At 56.1% G+C, this 16,970-nt stretch overlaps 1 protein-coding gene across 1 annotated transcript in view; it reads right to left on the reverse strand.

The window, feature by feature from the left end:
• Positions 1–16,698, reverse strand: part of FBN3 (fibrillin 3) — a 109,234-nt gene extending 92,536 nt beyond the window's left edge. Inside the window, 8 exon segments of the mRNA XM_029913472.1 lie at positions 3,614–3,667; positions 7,085–7,360; positions 8,065–8,187; positions 10,303–10,428; positions 12,690–12,809; positions 13,670–13,813; positions 15,627–15,821; positions 16,554–16,698. Coding sequence (XP_029769332.1) covers positions 3,614–3,667; positions 7,085–7,360; positions 8,065–8,187; positions 10,303–10,428; positions 12,690–12,809; positions 13,670–13,813; positions 15,627–15,821; positions 16,554–16,629 — 1,114 coding nt within the window. The 5' untranslated portion in view covers positions 16,630–16,698.
• Positions 16,699–16,970: the final 272 nt, after the last annotated feature.

Genomic DNA, 16,970 nt, shown 5'->3' on the forward strand with positions numbered 1-16,970 from the left:
GTGCTCTCCCTGCTGAACTCGCCCACCCGGCTGGCCACGCGCTGAGCTCACAGGACCCGCAGCTGCCAGGCAGGAAGGGGCCAGGCCAAAGTCAATTTCCTTTTCCTATTGTTGCCATTAAGAGCTGTCTGAGCAGCAGCCCGTGTGCCCTGGCAGGTGTGGGGGCCCCCACCCTGAAATCGACCCCCCTACTGCAGTGTGGCAGAGTTCTTGGGCCACATGGGCAATGACTCAGTGCCCAGGGGCATATCTGACCCTAGCTCCTGGCTAACGGGCACCTGACCTGCAGTCTGGGACAGTGCTGCACCAAGACATAGTGCCCTTAGAGAAGCAAAGGCCTCCAGGGTTTTGCCTCTGGCTCCTTCCCACTTGGCAGACTTGGAAAGGCCAGAGCTGTCTGGCTGCGTTGCTCTCGTCCTACGGATCTGAACACCGCTGAGCGCTGGCAGCATGCTGCCTGCCGCCTGACCTGCCAGCTGTCTACTCCAAAGCAGCCCTTGGCAGCATGCGCCCTTCGGCTCTGCTCTCTCCGGGAGACTGCAAGCACTGCACTTCCATGCGCCGGGAGCTGTCCAGAGCACGGCGGGGACACACTGTGAATTCATAGCAAAGCAGGGCACAAAGCCACACTCTGCATGCAGCCCCAGACATGCAGCCTGCACCAGGGTGCCAAGCACCAGCCGCGCAGTTCAGTACACAGCACAGGGCCTGGAGCTGACCGCGGAAGTTTGCCTAACATTAAGTTGCTGGCTTTTAAGGCAGAATCAGAGGCATGCAGAGACATATCCACTCTCACTCCCTCGACACATGCGCAGGCACAGACACACTCACACGCATGCTCACACAAACGCTCACTCTCACATCCACACTCACACATGCACCCACATGAAAAACAAACACATGCTCACTCACACAGACACATGAGCACACACCTCCTCCCACACAGGCTCATGCGCACACATGTAGTAACCCTGGCCTTGGCATTAGCACCTGCTGGAGCTGTCCTGGGGCGAGGGACAGCCAGTCAGAGGGCCGCTCAAACTGGGAGGCGGCTCAGGATCTGCCCGAAGGGAGCAGTTGGAAGAAGCTGCTAGAGACGAAGGGGGGAAGGGGAAGACTCTAGAGCCACTGGAGAACTGGAGCTGGGGTAGGCGGGGAGGGGATAAAATAGAAGAAGAACAGGAGAATAACAACAGGGGGCTGCGAAGTGAGAAGGAGGAAAGAAGGAAAAAAGGACGGGTTTCAAGTCAGGAGAAGCAGAAAAAAATAGCTGTGGGTATGTGAGCAGACACAGTTAGAGGAGGGAAGTAGAGGGAAATAAAATCCACAGACGTGCCAGACAGAGAGTCTCAAGGGAAACAACTGAAAGGAAATCTAATTGGTGAAAAAGGGAATTGATCAAAAAGCTGGTTTAGAGGAAAACAGACCCTGGAAACTGTAAATGAGACGCCCACCCACAAAGGACCTACAGTACCTGATCAGCTGTTTGAACAGCTAGTGAAGGAATACAGTTCAAAGGTGCCTAATGGACAAGGGAGGGCCCAGTTGGTGAAGAACCCGCCTGTGGATAAACTCAGTGAAAAGAGGTACAGCCACAGGAACAGCGAATCAAAGGAGCACTTCAGGCCAAAGGGAAGCAAAGAACAGGCCAGCGAGAGTGGAGTTGGACTTAGAGCCAAGGAGAGGAAAGGTCGGTTCTTCTCTGAACTGGCACAGTAGATCGTTTACTAACCTCTTATGTTCACGTTAATCACAATGCACTGCACAGAGTCAGGAAGAGTAGCAAATGTTCATGTGCTGATAACCTTCAATTGTGAAGCACTTCAAGGAGAGGAAAGTGATCAGGAACAGTCAGCATGGATTCACCAAGGGCAAGTCATGCCTGACTAACCTAATTGCCTTCTATGAGGAGATAACTGGCTCTGTGGATGAGGGGAAAGCAGTGGATGTGTTATTCCTTGACTTTAGCAAAGCTTTTGATACGGTCTCCCACAGTATTCTTGCCAGCAAGTTAAAGAAGTATGGGCTGGATGAATGTGGACTATAAGGTGGATAGAAAGCTGGCTAGATCGTTGGGCTCAACGGGTAGTGATCAATGGCTCCATGTCTAGTTGGCAGCCAGTATCAAGCAGAGTGCCCCAAGGGTCGGTCCTGGGGCCGGTTTTGTTCAATATCTTCATTAATGATCTGGAGGATGGTGTGGATTGCACCCTCAGCAAGTTTGCAGATGACACTAAACTGGGAGGAGTGGTAGATACGTTGGAGGGTAGGGATAGGATACAGAGGGACCTAGACAAGTTAGAGGATTGGGCCAAAAGAAATCTGATGAGGTTCAACAAGGACAAGTGCAGCGTCCTGCACTTAGGATGGAAGAATCCCATGCACTGCTACAGACTAGGGACCGAATGGCTAGGCAGCAGTTCTGCAGAAAAGGACCTAGGGGTTACGGTGGACGAGAAGCGGGATATGAGTCAACAGTGTGCCCTTGTTGCCAAGAAGGCTAACGGCATTTTGGGCTGTATAAGTAGGGGCATTGCCAGCAGATCGAGGGACATGATCATTCCCCTCTATTTGACATTGGTGAGGCCTCATCTGGAGTATTGTGTCCAGTTTTGGGCCCCACACTACAAGAAGGATGTGGAAAAATTGGAAAGAGTCCTGCGGAGGGCAACAAAAATGATTAGGGGTCTGGAGCACATGACTTATGAGGAAAGACTAAGGGAACTGGGATTGTTTAGAATCAAAGAATACCAGGGTTGGAAGGGACCTCAGGAGGTCATCTAGTCCAACCCCTTGCTTAAAGCAGGACCCATTCCCAAACAGATTTTTCCCCCAGATCCCTAAATGGCCTCCTCAAGGATTGAACTCACAGTCCTGGGTTTAGCAGGCCAATGCTCAAACCACTGAGCTATCCCTCCCCCAGAAGGCTGCAGAAGAGAAGACTAAGGGGGGATTCGATAGCTGCTTTCAACTACTTGAAAGGGGGTTCCAAAGAGGATGGCTCTAGACTGTTCTCAGTGGTACCAGATGACAGAACAAGGAGTAATGGTCTCAAGTTGCAGTGGGAGAGGTTTAGGTTGGATATTAGGAAAAAGTTTTTCACTAGGAGGGTGGTGAAGCACTGGAATGGGTTACCTAGGGAGGTGGTGGAATCTCCTTCCTTAGAGGTTTTTAAGGTCAGGCTTGACAAAGCCCTGGCTAGGATGATTTAGTAAGGAATTGGTCCTGCTTTGAGCAGGGGGTTGGACTAGATGACCCGCTGAGGTCCCTTCCAACCCTGAGACTCTATGATTCTACAAGTAATTACTATATGTAGTAAGTACTTGGTAACGTTCTATATTATTTATGCTCTTGATACAATCTTTGGGTTTTTCCTTATAAAGTTCTAAACATTTAAAATGATCTCTTTGCCCCTGCCTCTCCTCACAGTTAGCTTAGCCTAGCCGGGTCACTGCGCACACATACATACTTACCCAACCCATACGCATGCCCACACATGTAAATGCACATGCTCAGTTATAAGCAACTGAAAGCAGGGGCTTACAATGGGAAGTGTTAGGCAACCTTAATTATGGGCAACTCCCTAAAATACAGTGCTTGGGGAAGCCCTTACCTCTGCCATCAGCTGTTATTCCAATGCCACTGCTGCAGAGTGCCTGGAATTCGGCTGTGGAGAGAAGTGTGACAGTTAGATTCATTAGCTCGCCTGTACAGCATTAACAAATCAAGATCATTTCACAACAGAACAGAATCGTTTCAATGATTAATATTATTATTATTCGCTGTAGTATTACATCATGAGCATACAGAACACTGGCTGGCTGTAATAATGGATTATACATTTTAAAAATACTCTTTAATATTGCAATTACATTCCAATGCAATGACGGAAGGTTCCTCATCACCAGTTCAGCATTGCAGGACCACCCGCAGAACTGCATTCCATACAAGAACCTAACCTATTGCACTACACAATATCAACCGAGCACGTGTTCAATGGATTGAGAACTAGTTGACTGACAGATCTCCAAAAGTAGTTGTCAGTGGCGACTCAGCGTGGAATGGGGCTGTTTCCAAAGGGGCTCTGCAGGGATCAGTACTAGGCCCGATGCTATTCAACATTTTCATCAAGGATCTGGAAGTAAATATAAACTCCCGGCTGATAACATTTGCGGATGCCACAATAGTGCGGACGGTAAATAATGATGAAAACACGGCTGTCCTACTGAGCTATCTGGGTCACGTGGTAAGCTGAGCCCATTCAAATGAAATGTATTTGAACACAGCCAAGTGCAAGGTCAGACATCTGGGAACAAGGAATGCGGGTCACACCCACAGAATGAGAGACTGTCCTGGAAAGCAGGGACTCTGAACAGGAGTTAGGGACTAAAGTGGACAAGCAGCTCGACATGAGCTCCCAGTGTGATGCTGTGGCAAAAACGGCTGATGTGATCCCTGGATGTATAAAGAGGGGAGTGGTGAGTAAGAGCAGGGAGGTGATTTTGCCTCTGTATATAGTGTTGGTGAGACAATACTGGACACTGCGTCCAGTTCTGGAATCCATGTTTCTACAAGGATGTTGCAAAATTGGAGAAGGTTCAGAAAAGCGCCACAAAAATGATTTGAGGGCTGGAGAGAATACCTGACAGTGCCTGATCTGTTTAGCTGATCAAAAAGAAGATTGAGAGGTCACTCGATTACTGTGTCTAAGTACCATCCCGGGGAGAAATTCTGGGTTCTAAAGAGCTGCTTAGTCTAACTGCGAAAGGCAGAACAAGAACCAATGCTTGGAAACTGAAGCCAGACAAATTCAGAATAGAAATTGGGCCCATTTTAACAGTGACGGTGATTAATCAAGGGAAGTGGTGGATTCTCCATCTCTTGATGTCTTCAGATCAAGGCTGGGGGCCTTTCTGGAAAGTCTGCTTAGCCAAACCCAAGTTATTGGGCTCACCACAGGAGTAACTGGATGAAATGGCCGGTGCTTTGCAGGTCAGCCTAGATGATCTAATGGTCCCTTCTGGCCTTCAACTCTATCAAACTATGGAACTGTGAAACCTCAGAGTGGTAGTATGGCTGCACCATCAAGCCAGAAAATGACAAAGGGAGGGTTTCTTGGGTGTTCACGCACCCACACTGCACATCTGCTCTCTTTAAACAACAAACAGTCGCCCAGGAAAGTGTTAACAAGGGAAACAGAGTTGAGACTATTTCATACGTGCAACATGGCTGAGAAAACACTTGAGCTTCTGATATCCAACTGTGGCCAAATGCTGTTTGGCGTTGCCTGCCCTGGGAGTGTGACTGGCCAGCCGTGACATCGCACTCGGGAGAGTTTGGGCATTTCATTTCCCTGGCCTGTTGTGTACAGAAAGAAAAGATGAAGAAATGAGGTAAAAGCAACCCAGAGTCCCCAGCATCCTGCCTACCCGGCACCGATGGGCCTCTTGGCAGTCAGAAGGAATCACTTCTAGTACCCAGGCCCACAGTTATGTGGGACTCCAGCCTGCAAGCACCCACACACGCAGTCCCTACTGACAGCACAAGAGCCCCAGTGACCCAGCCAGCTGATTTGCATGAACACTTGGGACCCGCTCCTGCAATCCCTTATGCACATGCACATCTTTGCTCATGTGAGAAAAGTTCCCCATGTGCTGACTGCTTGCAGGATCAGGCCTCTGAAGGCTTAAGAGCTGTTGTTTTACTGTGCAGGCTCCACATGGTACTTTCACATGCTCATCACTTTGTTAGCACAAACCCAGGTTTTCAAGCCTAACAAAGCCCAGGGAGGAATAATTCCCGTCCAGGCATGAACCTGAGCATTTCAGCCATTTCCAGTTATCTGCATGAACAAAACACACCAGCGCACATATTAGTCATTTCACTCTGAATAACTCAAAAATAGCTGAGCACAATTGGGTCAAACTTTTCCAGACACACAAAACCCCTCACCTTTGGGCAGAGACCCGGCATGGGAAACGTCCCGCCAAAAGGAGCCAGTAAGTTATGAACCTGTGCATCACTTTTGCAACTTTTATGACAGCAGCTGTTAGCAGCAACCACTAGAATTAGATGTAAAAATGGCCTAGCACAGCGCTCCCCCCACCGCTTCCGAGAGCAATGCACGTCTCAATGGAGAGATGGCCCCTGGGCACCTCTCGTCCCCACCAGGGCCGGCTCTACCATTTTTGCCACCCCAAGCAAAAAAAAAAAAGGTCCCTCGGACAGGGCTGCCCCAAGAATGGACGGAATGCTGCCCCTTAGCATGTGCTGCCCCAGGCACGTGATTCCTCCGCTGGTGCCTGGAGCCGGCCCTGGTCCCCACTCACGTAGCACTGGTGAGGCTAACAGTCCTGTGGCAAGTACAGCAACTGCCCCCACGCAACAGGACACTGGGGACTCACAGGCATTTTAGCTTCTTTCTATAGGATTTGGCAGCTGGAAACAGAGGAGCCAGCACCATATGGGCAGCTGGCCAGCCATGGATGAGCAGCCATGGACACCAACTCCATGGGCTGGAGCACCCACAGAAAAAACAGTGGGTGCTCAGCAGGGGCGCTGGAACCGTTTGTATAGTGGGGGCGCTGAGAGCCTTTGAACCAAACTCTAAACCCTGTAGGTGATGGAAACCGCTTCAAGCCAGGGGGTGCAGCAGCACCCCCAGCACCCCCAGTTCCAGCACCTATGGTGCTCAGCACCCACTAGCCAAGGCTTGGGGAGGGGCTGGGGGAGGGTGGAGAGCACTGAGCGGTGGGCAGGTGGGGTCTTGGGGAGGGGGTGGAGCAGTGGCAGGAAGAGGCGGGGCAAAGATGGGGCCTCGGGAGAGGGAGTGGTGTGGGAGCGGGGCTTCGGGGCAGAGCACCCCGGGGGAAAAGTAAAACCCAGCACCTGTATCAGCAGCACGGGCTCTGGAGAGCCCCGTTTGGGAAGCAGTGGTGTAACTAGCCCATGATGCAGAGCATCCGTGGCCATTCCATGACACTTGTGATGCTTGTGCAGGCTGGGCTGGTACATCCCAGAGGGATCCTGCAGCTCCGAGCACTTTCCCCTTGGATTTCCACAAACACACAGACACGGAGCTCACCTGAGTTTTTGGCCGGGCAGGGCTGGCAGGGCTCTCCGAAGCCATGGTCGGGGTTAGCACAGCAGCATTCAGACTTGGTGACTGCTCCTGGGAAGGGACGGGCACAGGTGCCCTTCTTAATGGCTCCATAGCAGGTGCTGCGCATGTGGGTGTCCACGCACACCCGCCCATCCACGCCGATAGCCAGGCCGCCCAGGCACTCGCAGCGAAAGGAGCCCTCTGTGTTAATGCACCAGCCGTTCATGCAGATGCCAGGGGTCTCGCACTCGTCAATGTCTGAGAAGGAAACACACAGTGGCCGTTACCTACTGACCGGCGATAGGACAGGCGGGGAAGAGGTTCAGTCCCCAACAGGGAGACTCTCAGAGGCTCCGTAGCTTGAGGAAGGGCCCCCAGCACGCATGGCTGCAGCACTCAATGTAGTTTGCCCTTGGCTCACTCTGGCTGGCTGGGGCTAGCAGGGTGCCCAGTGCCCTGGCCTTCTCCAACTGCTCAGCGTGGGGCTCCTTCACTTCAACAGATTCTGTGTGAAACCAGAGTGTTGCCTTCGCCCCTCGCACCCTCCAGCCCTCTGAGAGCAGGTCCGTCCCCCCCGCCCCTCCCCGGCACCCTCCAGCCCTCTGAGAGCAGGCCAGGCCCGCTCCCACCCCAGCCCCCACACACCCTCCAGCCCTCTGAGAGCAGGTCCATCGCCCCACCCGCCCCTCCCCGGCACCCTCCAGCCCTGAGAGCAGGCCTGCTCCCTTCCCCACCCCCACCGTCCAGCCCTCTGAGAGCAGGCCCGCTCCCTCTCGGCAAGCAGACTGGCACCCCTGGTTCTGCTGCTTAGCCTGGCGGGAGAAAATTCAGTCAGTACTACAGGTATATGGAGCCAGGGGCCTGGCCCTCCACTTCCTCCGCCCATGCCTGCTGTACAGACACCCAGAGACACCCGGCGCACACCAGGACTGGGGAGGGACCGACCCCTGCAGTCTACGTACCGACGCAGTAGCGCCCATTGGGAGCCAGCACAAAGCCGGGTTTACAGATGCATTTGAAGCTGCCGTCTTCATTGATACACATCCCATTGAGGCACATGTTGGTTGTGGCACATTCGTCATGATCTGGGGGACGACAAGAAACATGAGCAGAGCCTGCAAGGTGCAGCAGGACTTCTGGGCTCGGCTCCTTCTGTTCCCTGCCTTGCCCTGTGTGAGCGCCAATCTGCGTTCACACCCGCATTACCGACCGGTTCAGAGCAGCCCTGGGCCCAGGCTGCTCAGGAGAAGGCAGGACAGTGAGAACGTCTGCCAGTGCGGTGCCAGGCAGAGACACAATCACTTCACAACGTGTGCTGACATCTCCTGGCTCTCGGAGCTGTGCCCCCCACAGGGACCTCTGTAAGCAGAGCGCTCAGGGCCGGGGCTCCACACGTACCAACAGCGAGAGAAAGCCCCCGAATCCGACTGCAGAGCCAGGCGCTGCCTCTCTGAACTGCATCTGCAGGGGTGGGGCCGGAGGGGCCTTGCCATGGAGGGAGGATTTGTGCAGCCACTGTACAGATGCTGGGGGTGGGGCAGCATGAGCCTCAATGGCTTTGAGCAGTGACAGAACAACACAGTGCACCCCGAGCCAGCAGCACCCAAGGGAGAGGGGCCACCTACTGAGCCCACTACACCTTATACAAAGGACTGTTCGGACACAAACCATAAGAAGGTTTGGTTCTTTGCTAACAACTCAATGAAAGCGGGTGCTGGGACAGAGCAGAAACTCTCTGAGCACCCATCACCGTAGTAGGTCATCACAGTGGCCCAGGCACTGACCCTCCCAGCTGCCAGGGGAGCGCTATTCTCCCCAGTGGGGGGTGGGCACTGAGGCCCACAGAAGCTGAACAACTGGCACAAGATCACACAGCGTGTCTGTGGGCAAAGAGGGACTTGAACCCATGACTCCTGCAGTCTAAGGCAGAGCCCTGCCTATTGGGCCACCCTACCTCTTAAGGAGAGGAATGGGAGCTTTGGAGGCACAGGGTGGATTTTTCTGAAGCATGTGACCCCCCCTGTTCTGAAGGGACCCTGCGGGAAAAGCAAGGTTTCGCGGCTCCCCTCAGCAAGTGGGGCCTGAGTCTGTCAGCAAAGGGAGGACTGCAGGAAATTGGGAACGGAAGGTTCCCACCCCCTTCCCTCAGGCACAGACTCATCCCCCCCCCCCCCGCCCCTCGCCAGGCATGGTGTTTATTCTGCTCTTTGTTTAACTGCCGGGGCCTGGAGGCAGATGGGCCTTTTAGCCCCTGGAGAGGCGGGGGCAGCTGGGGAAGGCAAGATAAGCAGGTGAGTTGGATATTTCAACCGCAACAACCCACAATGAAACCGTTAGCAATGCTGATGTTTAACTGATTCTTGTTGGGCTTCAGCGCTAACAGCCCTGAGATGAAAATCCAGCTATTAAACCTCAGGTCCACCTACTGCCTCAGGCCGACAGCGCTGCCTCTGCTGTCATTCCGTTCATGGATTAAGGGTTAATACACAACTGGAAGGGTTTGAAGCCATTTTTTTAAGGAAAGTTTAAAATTTGCTGCAGATTCCTCCTCTGAGGGACCCAAAGACTGTGTACCAAGGGCAAGCTGTAGGAGCTAATGACTGTGCTGTGTACAAGTCGTGCCCCACAGAAAGGAGGCCAGGCCTGGCTAGTACTGGATGGGCCTGCAAAACCTTTCCCAGACACTGAGATCCTTAAGAAAATACCCAGGTGCTGCAGGAATCAGCCCTGGTGACGCCTGGGCACTCTGGCCATGGAGTCAGACCTGACCTCTGCTCTCTCCTCTTGCGTGGGCCTCTGTGCTGCTCCCAGTGCAGGCTCGCAAAGGCCATTAAAGCTCCCATGGCATGGTTCACAAGAGCCCTTGCAAGATCCCTCACTCTCCCTACTTACACTCAGGGAGCAGTTTCTACCAGGTCACTGACTCTTTCCTCCCTCTCTTCAATGGATAGGAGGTGTTGCTAAACGGTATTCACCCCAGAGGTGGCTGCATTTCTGCGGTGAGAGGTGAACTCTGGAAAGCCCCTGGGGTCTGGCTCTTCTGGATGAATCTGCTATATATGTGCATGGGATCCCCGCTGCTAATGGGTCCAGTTCTGCCCTCCTTCCCTCCCTGCTGGAGTCCGTGGTGTGTGAGTGAGAGCAGGAACAGACCCCATCTGAGGCCTGCAGCCGATCTCATGCTGAAGGAAGCTGCTCACCGACACAGTTCTTGCCATCGGGGGTGATTTCGAAGCCCGCGTTGCAGATGCACTGGAAGCTGCCGTCGGTGTTAACGCACCGGCCGTTCCTGCACATCACGCCATTCATGATGCACTCGTCAACGTCTGGCAGGGAAACAAACACAGCCAGGTAGCAGCAGACACATGAGCTGCTTGAGCCTTGTAACCCCAGCAATGACTCTCTCTCCACCCAGCTGGAGCCAAGGCCACGTACCCATGGCTGCTCCTAGGAGAACCCACTCCCAGGGAAGGGCAGGATTCCACTCTCAGATCTGTGCGGCAGGTCACGGCTCTGACAGCCCGCACTCCCTCCCTGCATGAGGTGCAGCTCCCTGGGGGAGACTCGCTCTGTGCTCCTGGCCGCAGCCCTGAACCCAGGGCTTGGAGCCGTAGGGTCTTGATCCCCCTGTGAAAACCGTTGCCAGCCCCTCTGCCCTCACCTGCTTGATACAGTCCATGTATGGGCTTGATCCGTAGCTCACTGACACTTTTCTTCCGACTGTGACGGGCTTTAGATCCGGCCCTTAGTCCCACCAGAGAACCCCGTTCCCCAGCCTCGACCTCCTTCCCTCCCCAGCAGTTACTCTGCTCTGCCCGAACAGAGCTTCAGCCTCAGCGCGGTGAGCAGCACCTGCTGTGGCCTGGCTCGCGCCGCACAGCCCCCACGCGCTGCAAGCGGCCTCCCGGGCACAGTGCACTGGAGTAGTGCAGGCAGCTGTGCTCAGTCTGTGAGGCCGAGTCAGCGGGCATGGGCCTGCTGTGGGTTTTTAATTGCAGTGTAGACAGGCCCCGAGGTTCCCCCGGCTCTTTGGGAGGTGAAATCCCTGGCAGAGGGACTGACTGACCTGGACACTGAATGAGGAGAGTCTGCTAAGCCTGTGACGAGGCCCCAAACTGAGGTGCTCCAAACTGGCAGGAAGTGACCCACGGGGTATCCGAGTGCTTAGTAGCTGGACTGGACTTTCCGAGACCCCTGAGGCTCTGGGTGGGGACCCAGTGGAGTAGGTGGGCTTGGGTCCCCCCACGTTGCCCCCCTCTTCTTTGCAGTGATCAGCTCTGAGGCAGCAATCAGAGCATGAGGGGAGGAATGAGGCTGCAGCTGGGGCCCCCTCTGGGACCACTCGACCGGCAGAACCTGTAAGGCCATGCGCTGACCACTAGGCCAGCTGGTCACCAGCCCTTCCCACTGAAAGGGGAGATAGGAAAAAGGGGAGGAGAGGAGCTAGAGCAGGGGATAGCGGGTGAGGATAGAAGCAGAGGTGGGAGAAATATGGGCTGGAGCTGGGGAGCGGGTCAGGATAGGAGTAGCAGCAGGAGTCAGGTGGAGGGATGGGCGGAGGTCAGGGGACATAGCAGACAGGGGATGGGGCAGAAGCTGTGGAGGGGGGGGGAATAGGAGCAGAAGGAGACAAGGGGACAGGGGCAGAAGGGTCAATTAGAGTATCCTCCCCCCAGAACTTGGACTGGAACCCAGGAGTCCTCTGTGTTCCTCTGTTGTCAGCAAGAAGCTGTGAAATCCACTGACAGAGTCTGTGTCCCACCACCCCCAGGGCTGGCCTAGGACAACCTCCCCCAGCCATTGGATCCTCTTAGCTCAAGTGGCAGAGGTCTGTGAGGTGGCTCGAACGGTCCCCACCCTGCCAGTGACCCACCTGGGTGTCTATCTGATACCGCAGGATGGAATTGCTGGGTTTCCCTTTGCTTTTTTAAAAGCCTAAGAAATTACCCACAAAACACTACCAGGGTTCCACGTCCAGCACTCAAAAGTTAGGAAGTGCCAGACTCGCCCTCGCCCCTTGTGTGTGTGCATTTCGGTACAGTCTTTAATTGCATGACACGATTGCCACTGGGCCCCGCCTCGGTCTTCTCAGGCAGTTTTTCAGGGGATATAACGCCACGCTGGCATAACTTATTCCTGTGTACGAAAGGGAACAAGCTGAACTGGCATAAGGCCCCTTCAGACTGATATAACTGTGCCCGCAGCAGGGGTTGTACAGATTTAACTACCGTAATTTGGTAAAAATCTCCCCCCCGTAATTAAAGGAATTAAACTGGAACGGACCCTCTGTGAAAGCCTCTTTGTCAAAGCAGAGTGCGTGGTACTGGCCCATGGCTCGCATACGCTTGGCCCGCATCACCCTCAGCACCTCTGGGGATGCCAGCGAAAGCATCTGCTGCCCTGCAGCGAGCACTGATTGCTGAGAGTGCACTAGTGCCAGCAGCTCTCCCTTCACTCTGTGGCCCTCGGGGCTCTGGGCGGGAGCCTGTCTGCTCCTGGGAGCTCGGGGCTCCGCTCTGCACTCCGTTTCTGAACCCGTCCTTCTGACCCGCTGGTGCGTCTTGTGCCAGCCCTGAGACGGACATACCGATACAGGCCTGCTTGGTGGGGGTGCTCTGGAAGCCCTCATGGCACTTGCAGTGGTAGGAGCCAGGTGTGTTCACACAGTCGCCGTGCACGCAGGGGCTGCTGGAACATTCGTCCACATCTGGAAAGAAAAGGGCATGAAGCTGGCAGCCCCCGACCCCTGGGAGCCGGAGCCAGAGCCCGGCGCTGCTCGGTAGACCTTCACCAGGGTCCCATGGGGCTGCCCAGCTAAACGCCAGCTCAGGAACAGGAATGCTGTTAGGTCAGCAAGGGCCCGACCCTGCCAGGTGCTGAGCCGAAGCCCCTCAGTCCCCGCGCATTCCCTCAGGATCAGCACCACCCTGCCAGGCCAGCGTGAAGGGGACAGTGAGGTGCAGCAGGTCACATGCACAGCTCTACGGAGACCCTGAGTCGAGGAGCCACCTCCGGCCTGTCGTTGCAGAAGCCAGTGGGGCCTGAGGGGCCAGAAAGCCCTTGGTGCCCAGGGCTCAGGGGCGGCTGGGCACTATGAGGACTTTGTTGGGCTGCAGCCCAGAGTCGGAAGACCCCAGGGTCCCTTATCCCAGGTGCTGCATTTGTCGGGGGTGGGTGTGTGGACAGAGAACACATGTATTTTGGGGCCCTGCCATATTCAGCAACAGGGAACGAAAGTGATGGCGACTCTCCTGCCCGCCCATGATCAGACTGCAACAGAGGAGGGAGGGGTGGCTTCCCCCAGTGTTCCTCGTGGTGCTGGATACAGCCACCGCCTCACCCTGCCCAGCACCACAGTGCCACGAGAGTGCTGCTCTGCGCCCCTTAACCCCACCAGCTGGGGGCAACCCCAGACCTCAGGACTGTTTCATGAAGCTCAGGCTGAGGGGTGGGACAGCTGCAAGCACCCTCGAGGCTGCCTGGGCACCAAGGAGGAGCAGCTGTCTGCGGCAGAGCAGGAGTGGGGCCAGTGGGGCAGCTGGTGCCTTGCCCCGGGGATTTTCTTACCAATGCACTCGCCACGCACGTCCTGCTTGTATCCCATGTTGCATTCGCAGCGGTAGCTGGAGGGGGTGGGGATGCAGCGCCCGTTCAGACACAGGTTGGTGAAGTGCTTGCAGATGTCGATGGTCTGATTTAAGGTGGCCGTTCCTGGAAACCCCAGAGAGAAGAGAGCCTGGAATGGCAGCCCTGAGCCCCCTGCTCCGTTCCCCCCACCCCAGGAGCCTGCTTGGGGGTCACTGCTGTCTGAGAGAGGGGAGAACACCCCCGTAGGGCATACCTCCCAACAGGTGTGCTGTTGCATGGGACTCCCAGCATCACCGGCAACACACCGGCCATCTCCACGCCTCCCCCCCGCCAGGGACTGTGGGCAGGCCCATCCCCCTCTCCAAGGCCGGCCCAATGAGCTTGCTCCGACGCGGGGCCAAGGAGCCAGCACTGGCCTGTCTGCACCGACTCAGGGATGGAACAGGCTGCAACGCTGATTCTAGGGGAACCCTTCCCTATCCATCCCTGGCAATCTGGCCAGGCCCCAGCTCGGGTCTTCAGTCACTAGCTGTTGGGGGGCCTCGCCCAGGCCCCATGTGGTCACTACACCAGCAGCCTGGCCAAGCTGTGAGCCTGGCGCAGCCGGGGCTGCTGAAGCTCGGAACTGAAGGGCAGCGGCAGAGGGGCTCTGGCTCCTCACTTCCCAGAGTGCTCTTGTGATCCTTCACCCCAAAGTGCTGGGCACCGGGGGCAACATCCTGAAGGGAGGGGCCAGGAATAAAACAGGCGACCAAGGCCCATGTTAGCCAATCCGCGTCACACTCAGGGGTCTGCACAGCAGCTGGGAGCGGGAAATCTCAGCACAGGCAGACCCGCATGCGCTACGTCTCCTGGAGCTAGTGCCGGGGAAGATTAGCATGGCTGTTGCAGCGCTGGCAGCGAGATGGGCTAGCCGCCCAAGTACAATCCTGCACCCCAGTGCTGGGACTCACACCTCCCCGCTGCAGTGGGGACGTGCCGTGAGTACATCCCAACTCCCAACTCCAAGCAGGATTGCTGCTCCCCTCCTCTAGGCTAGGTACAGTCCATACAGCTGTGACCCCTGCTCACTGTGCGGATGGTGTGTGGAGGGGGAGGCTAAGGGGGCACCCCTGTCCGGACAAATGACAAAGGCCCAAAGCAGCAGCTTTCAGCGTTACGATGAACGGGCAGCTCCCCAGCTCAGAGCTGGCGCTTCAGGCACCCGCAGACTCAAGCAACTGTCAATTACCTCATTAGCTGCCCTTGGGTCACACTATCACGCGACGATAAGGGCTAGACACTGAGGTGCCTATCTGATCCCACGACTCCGTTCAGCACACACAGCGCAGCAAAGCCTCTCTTGGAGCCGGGGAACCAAACAGAGGGCTGCAGGGCTGCCCCTGCAAGGGGTGACCACCTTTGCCTGGCTGCGGAGACCCAACCCCTACCAGCAGGCTCCCAGCCAGTTGTCAGAGCAGACTGTAAGTGACTGGCCCAAGGGTACACAGCACATCAGTGGCAGGGCTGGGACTAGAACCCATGGCATTCTGACTCCCCTCCGGATGCTCACTCCAGCAGCCAGTGCCCCACACCCTGTCTAGGCCCTCTGGCTGGCGGAGCTGGGCTCTGCCATGCCGTGAGATGGAGGGAGAAGGGGCCGCTGAAGCTCTTTTCCAGTTCTGTAACTAGAAAGACATTTTTGCTGGATGGCAGCCTGCCTCTTTGGCACTCGGAGCCAGACGGGGCCGTGTGATTTGTGTGCTGGGCCCAGCGTTCTGTACAGCGTTAGTGTCATATCCCATCAGTCTAGCAGTGTCAAAATAACCCCAGTGTCTGGGTAACGGCACTGTTCCCAGCGCATGTGCAGCGCAAGGAGGCACACCAGGTACGCACACAGCCTGGAAGAGATGCAGCCAAGCTGGTTCAGCGCTAGCAGAAAGGAGATTTAATTTACCGATGCTCGAACTTCCAGGGCCCATTCCAGGAAGCCCCGGGATCCCGCCTTGGCCGTTTGCCCCATTTGGTCCAATGCCTCCAGGTCCGATTCCAGGCCCGACACCGTTTGGCCCAAACCCAGGAATCCCAGGGAAGCTCCCAGAGAAGCCCGGCACGGCCGGGAGCCCTTCAATGCAGAGCCTGCGGTACTCGTCTGAAAGGAAACAGCCGCCTGAGCGTCACTCCAACACCACACGCCGAGTGTCCCTGCCCGTCTCACATGAGAGGCGGAGGTAACGCCGGCACGAAAGCAACAGTGGCTGGGGGCAGGGAAGGCAGGGGGCTTGGGGCAGGGTGGGCTGGGAGAGAGCTTGACTCCCCTTCATCAACGAAGCCCAGATGAGACGGGTCTTGTGGTCGCATTTGGCCAGTAGCTCCCACACTGCAGCGATGGGAAGAGCCCTCTGCTCTGTGCAGCAGGCACGGAGCTACCCGGAGGGGAAGGTGATTGTTGTGCTGCTGCTATTGGCTTTCCAGTGGCGGCCCCTGTAAGGAGCTTGGCCCTGCTTTCTGGAGGGGCAGATGGAGGCCCGAGAAGGGGAAGCGCAGTCACACAGCAAGGCAGAGCTGGAAACAGACTCCCAGAGACCCAATTCCCAGCCCTCTGCTGCAGCCCTTGGCTCCTTCTGATCTCTTCCCAAGGCCAGGGAGCCAGGGCAGGGCTGGGGTGGGGAGGTTGCTGCCCCTGCTGGACCCCTTCTGCTGTTCTTTAGAAAAGGGGGAGCGGGCCAGGGGCCCTTACTCCTGAATTCCCTGGCTTTGTGCGATCGCAATGCGACCCTCATCGACCGTCCCCCCCCAGAAACATTCACCAGCACAGCTCACGGACGTTAAGAGCAGGTCGCACTCAGTGGGGCGCTAGTGGCTTTCCCATTGTGTTGCTTACCGGATCCCCTGACGGGGCACATTTCAGGGGTCTGCCCGATCGCCCAGCAGCGCCCAGAGTCGCAGCAGCACTGCATCTTGGTGTACTGGCCCGGGAGCTCCCCAGCGCAGCGCCCGCCGATCAGCGCCGAGAAACAAGTGCCAATCCGCTGGTCTGCAACCATGAGGAGCAAGAGCAGCCACAAGTGACTGGGGGGTGCACTGAGAAGAGAGGGGCCCCTCACCCAGCCAGTCAAACCAGCCTCTCCCAGGGAGACAGGCGATGTGGACCAAGAGAGGCATATTTCTGGGGCCCACTTCCTCAGGGCTGGATTGCAACTCTGTCAGGGATGGGGGGACTGGCTCCTGAGAACAGCAGCACTTCCCAGTGCCTCCTTCCTGAGCATTTCCAGTTGGAAAGGCCCAAACTCGGTGTGAC

This window comes from Terrapene carolina, unplaced genomic scaffold (assembly GCF_002925995.2).
Source record: "Terrapene carolina triunguis isolate 2854851 unplaced genomic scaffold, T_m_triunguis-2.0 Scaffold662, whole genome shotgun sequence".
In the NCBI taxonomy this organism is placed as follows: Eukaryota; Metazoa; Chordata; order Testudines; family Emydidae; genus Terrapene; species Terrapene triunguis.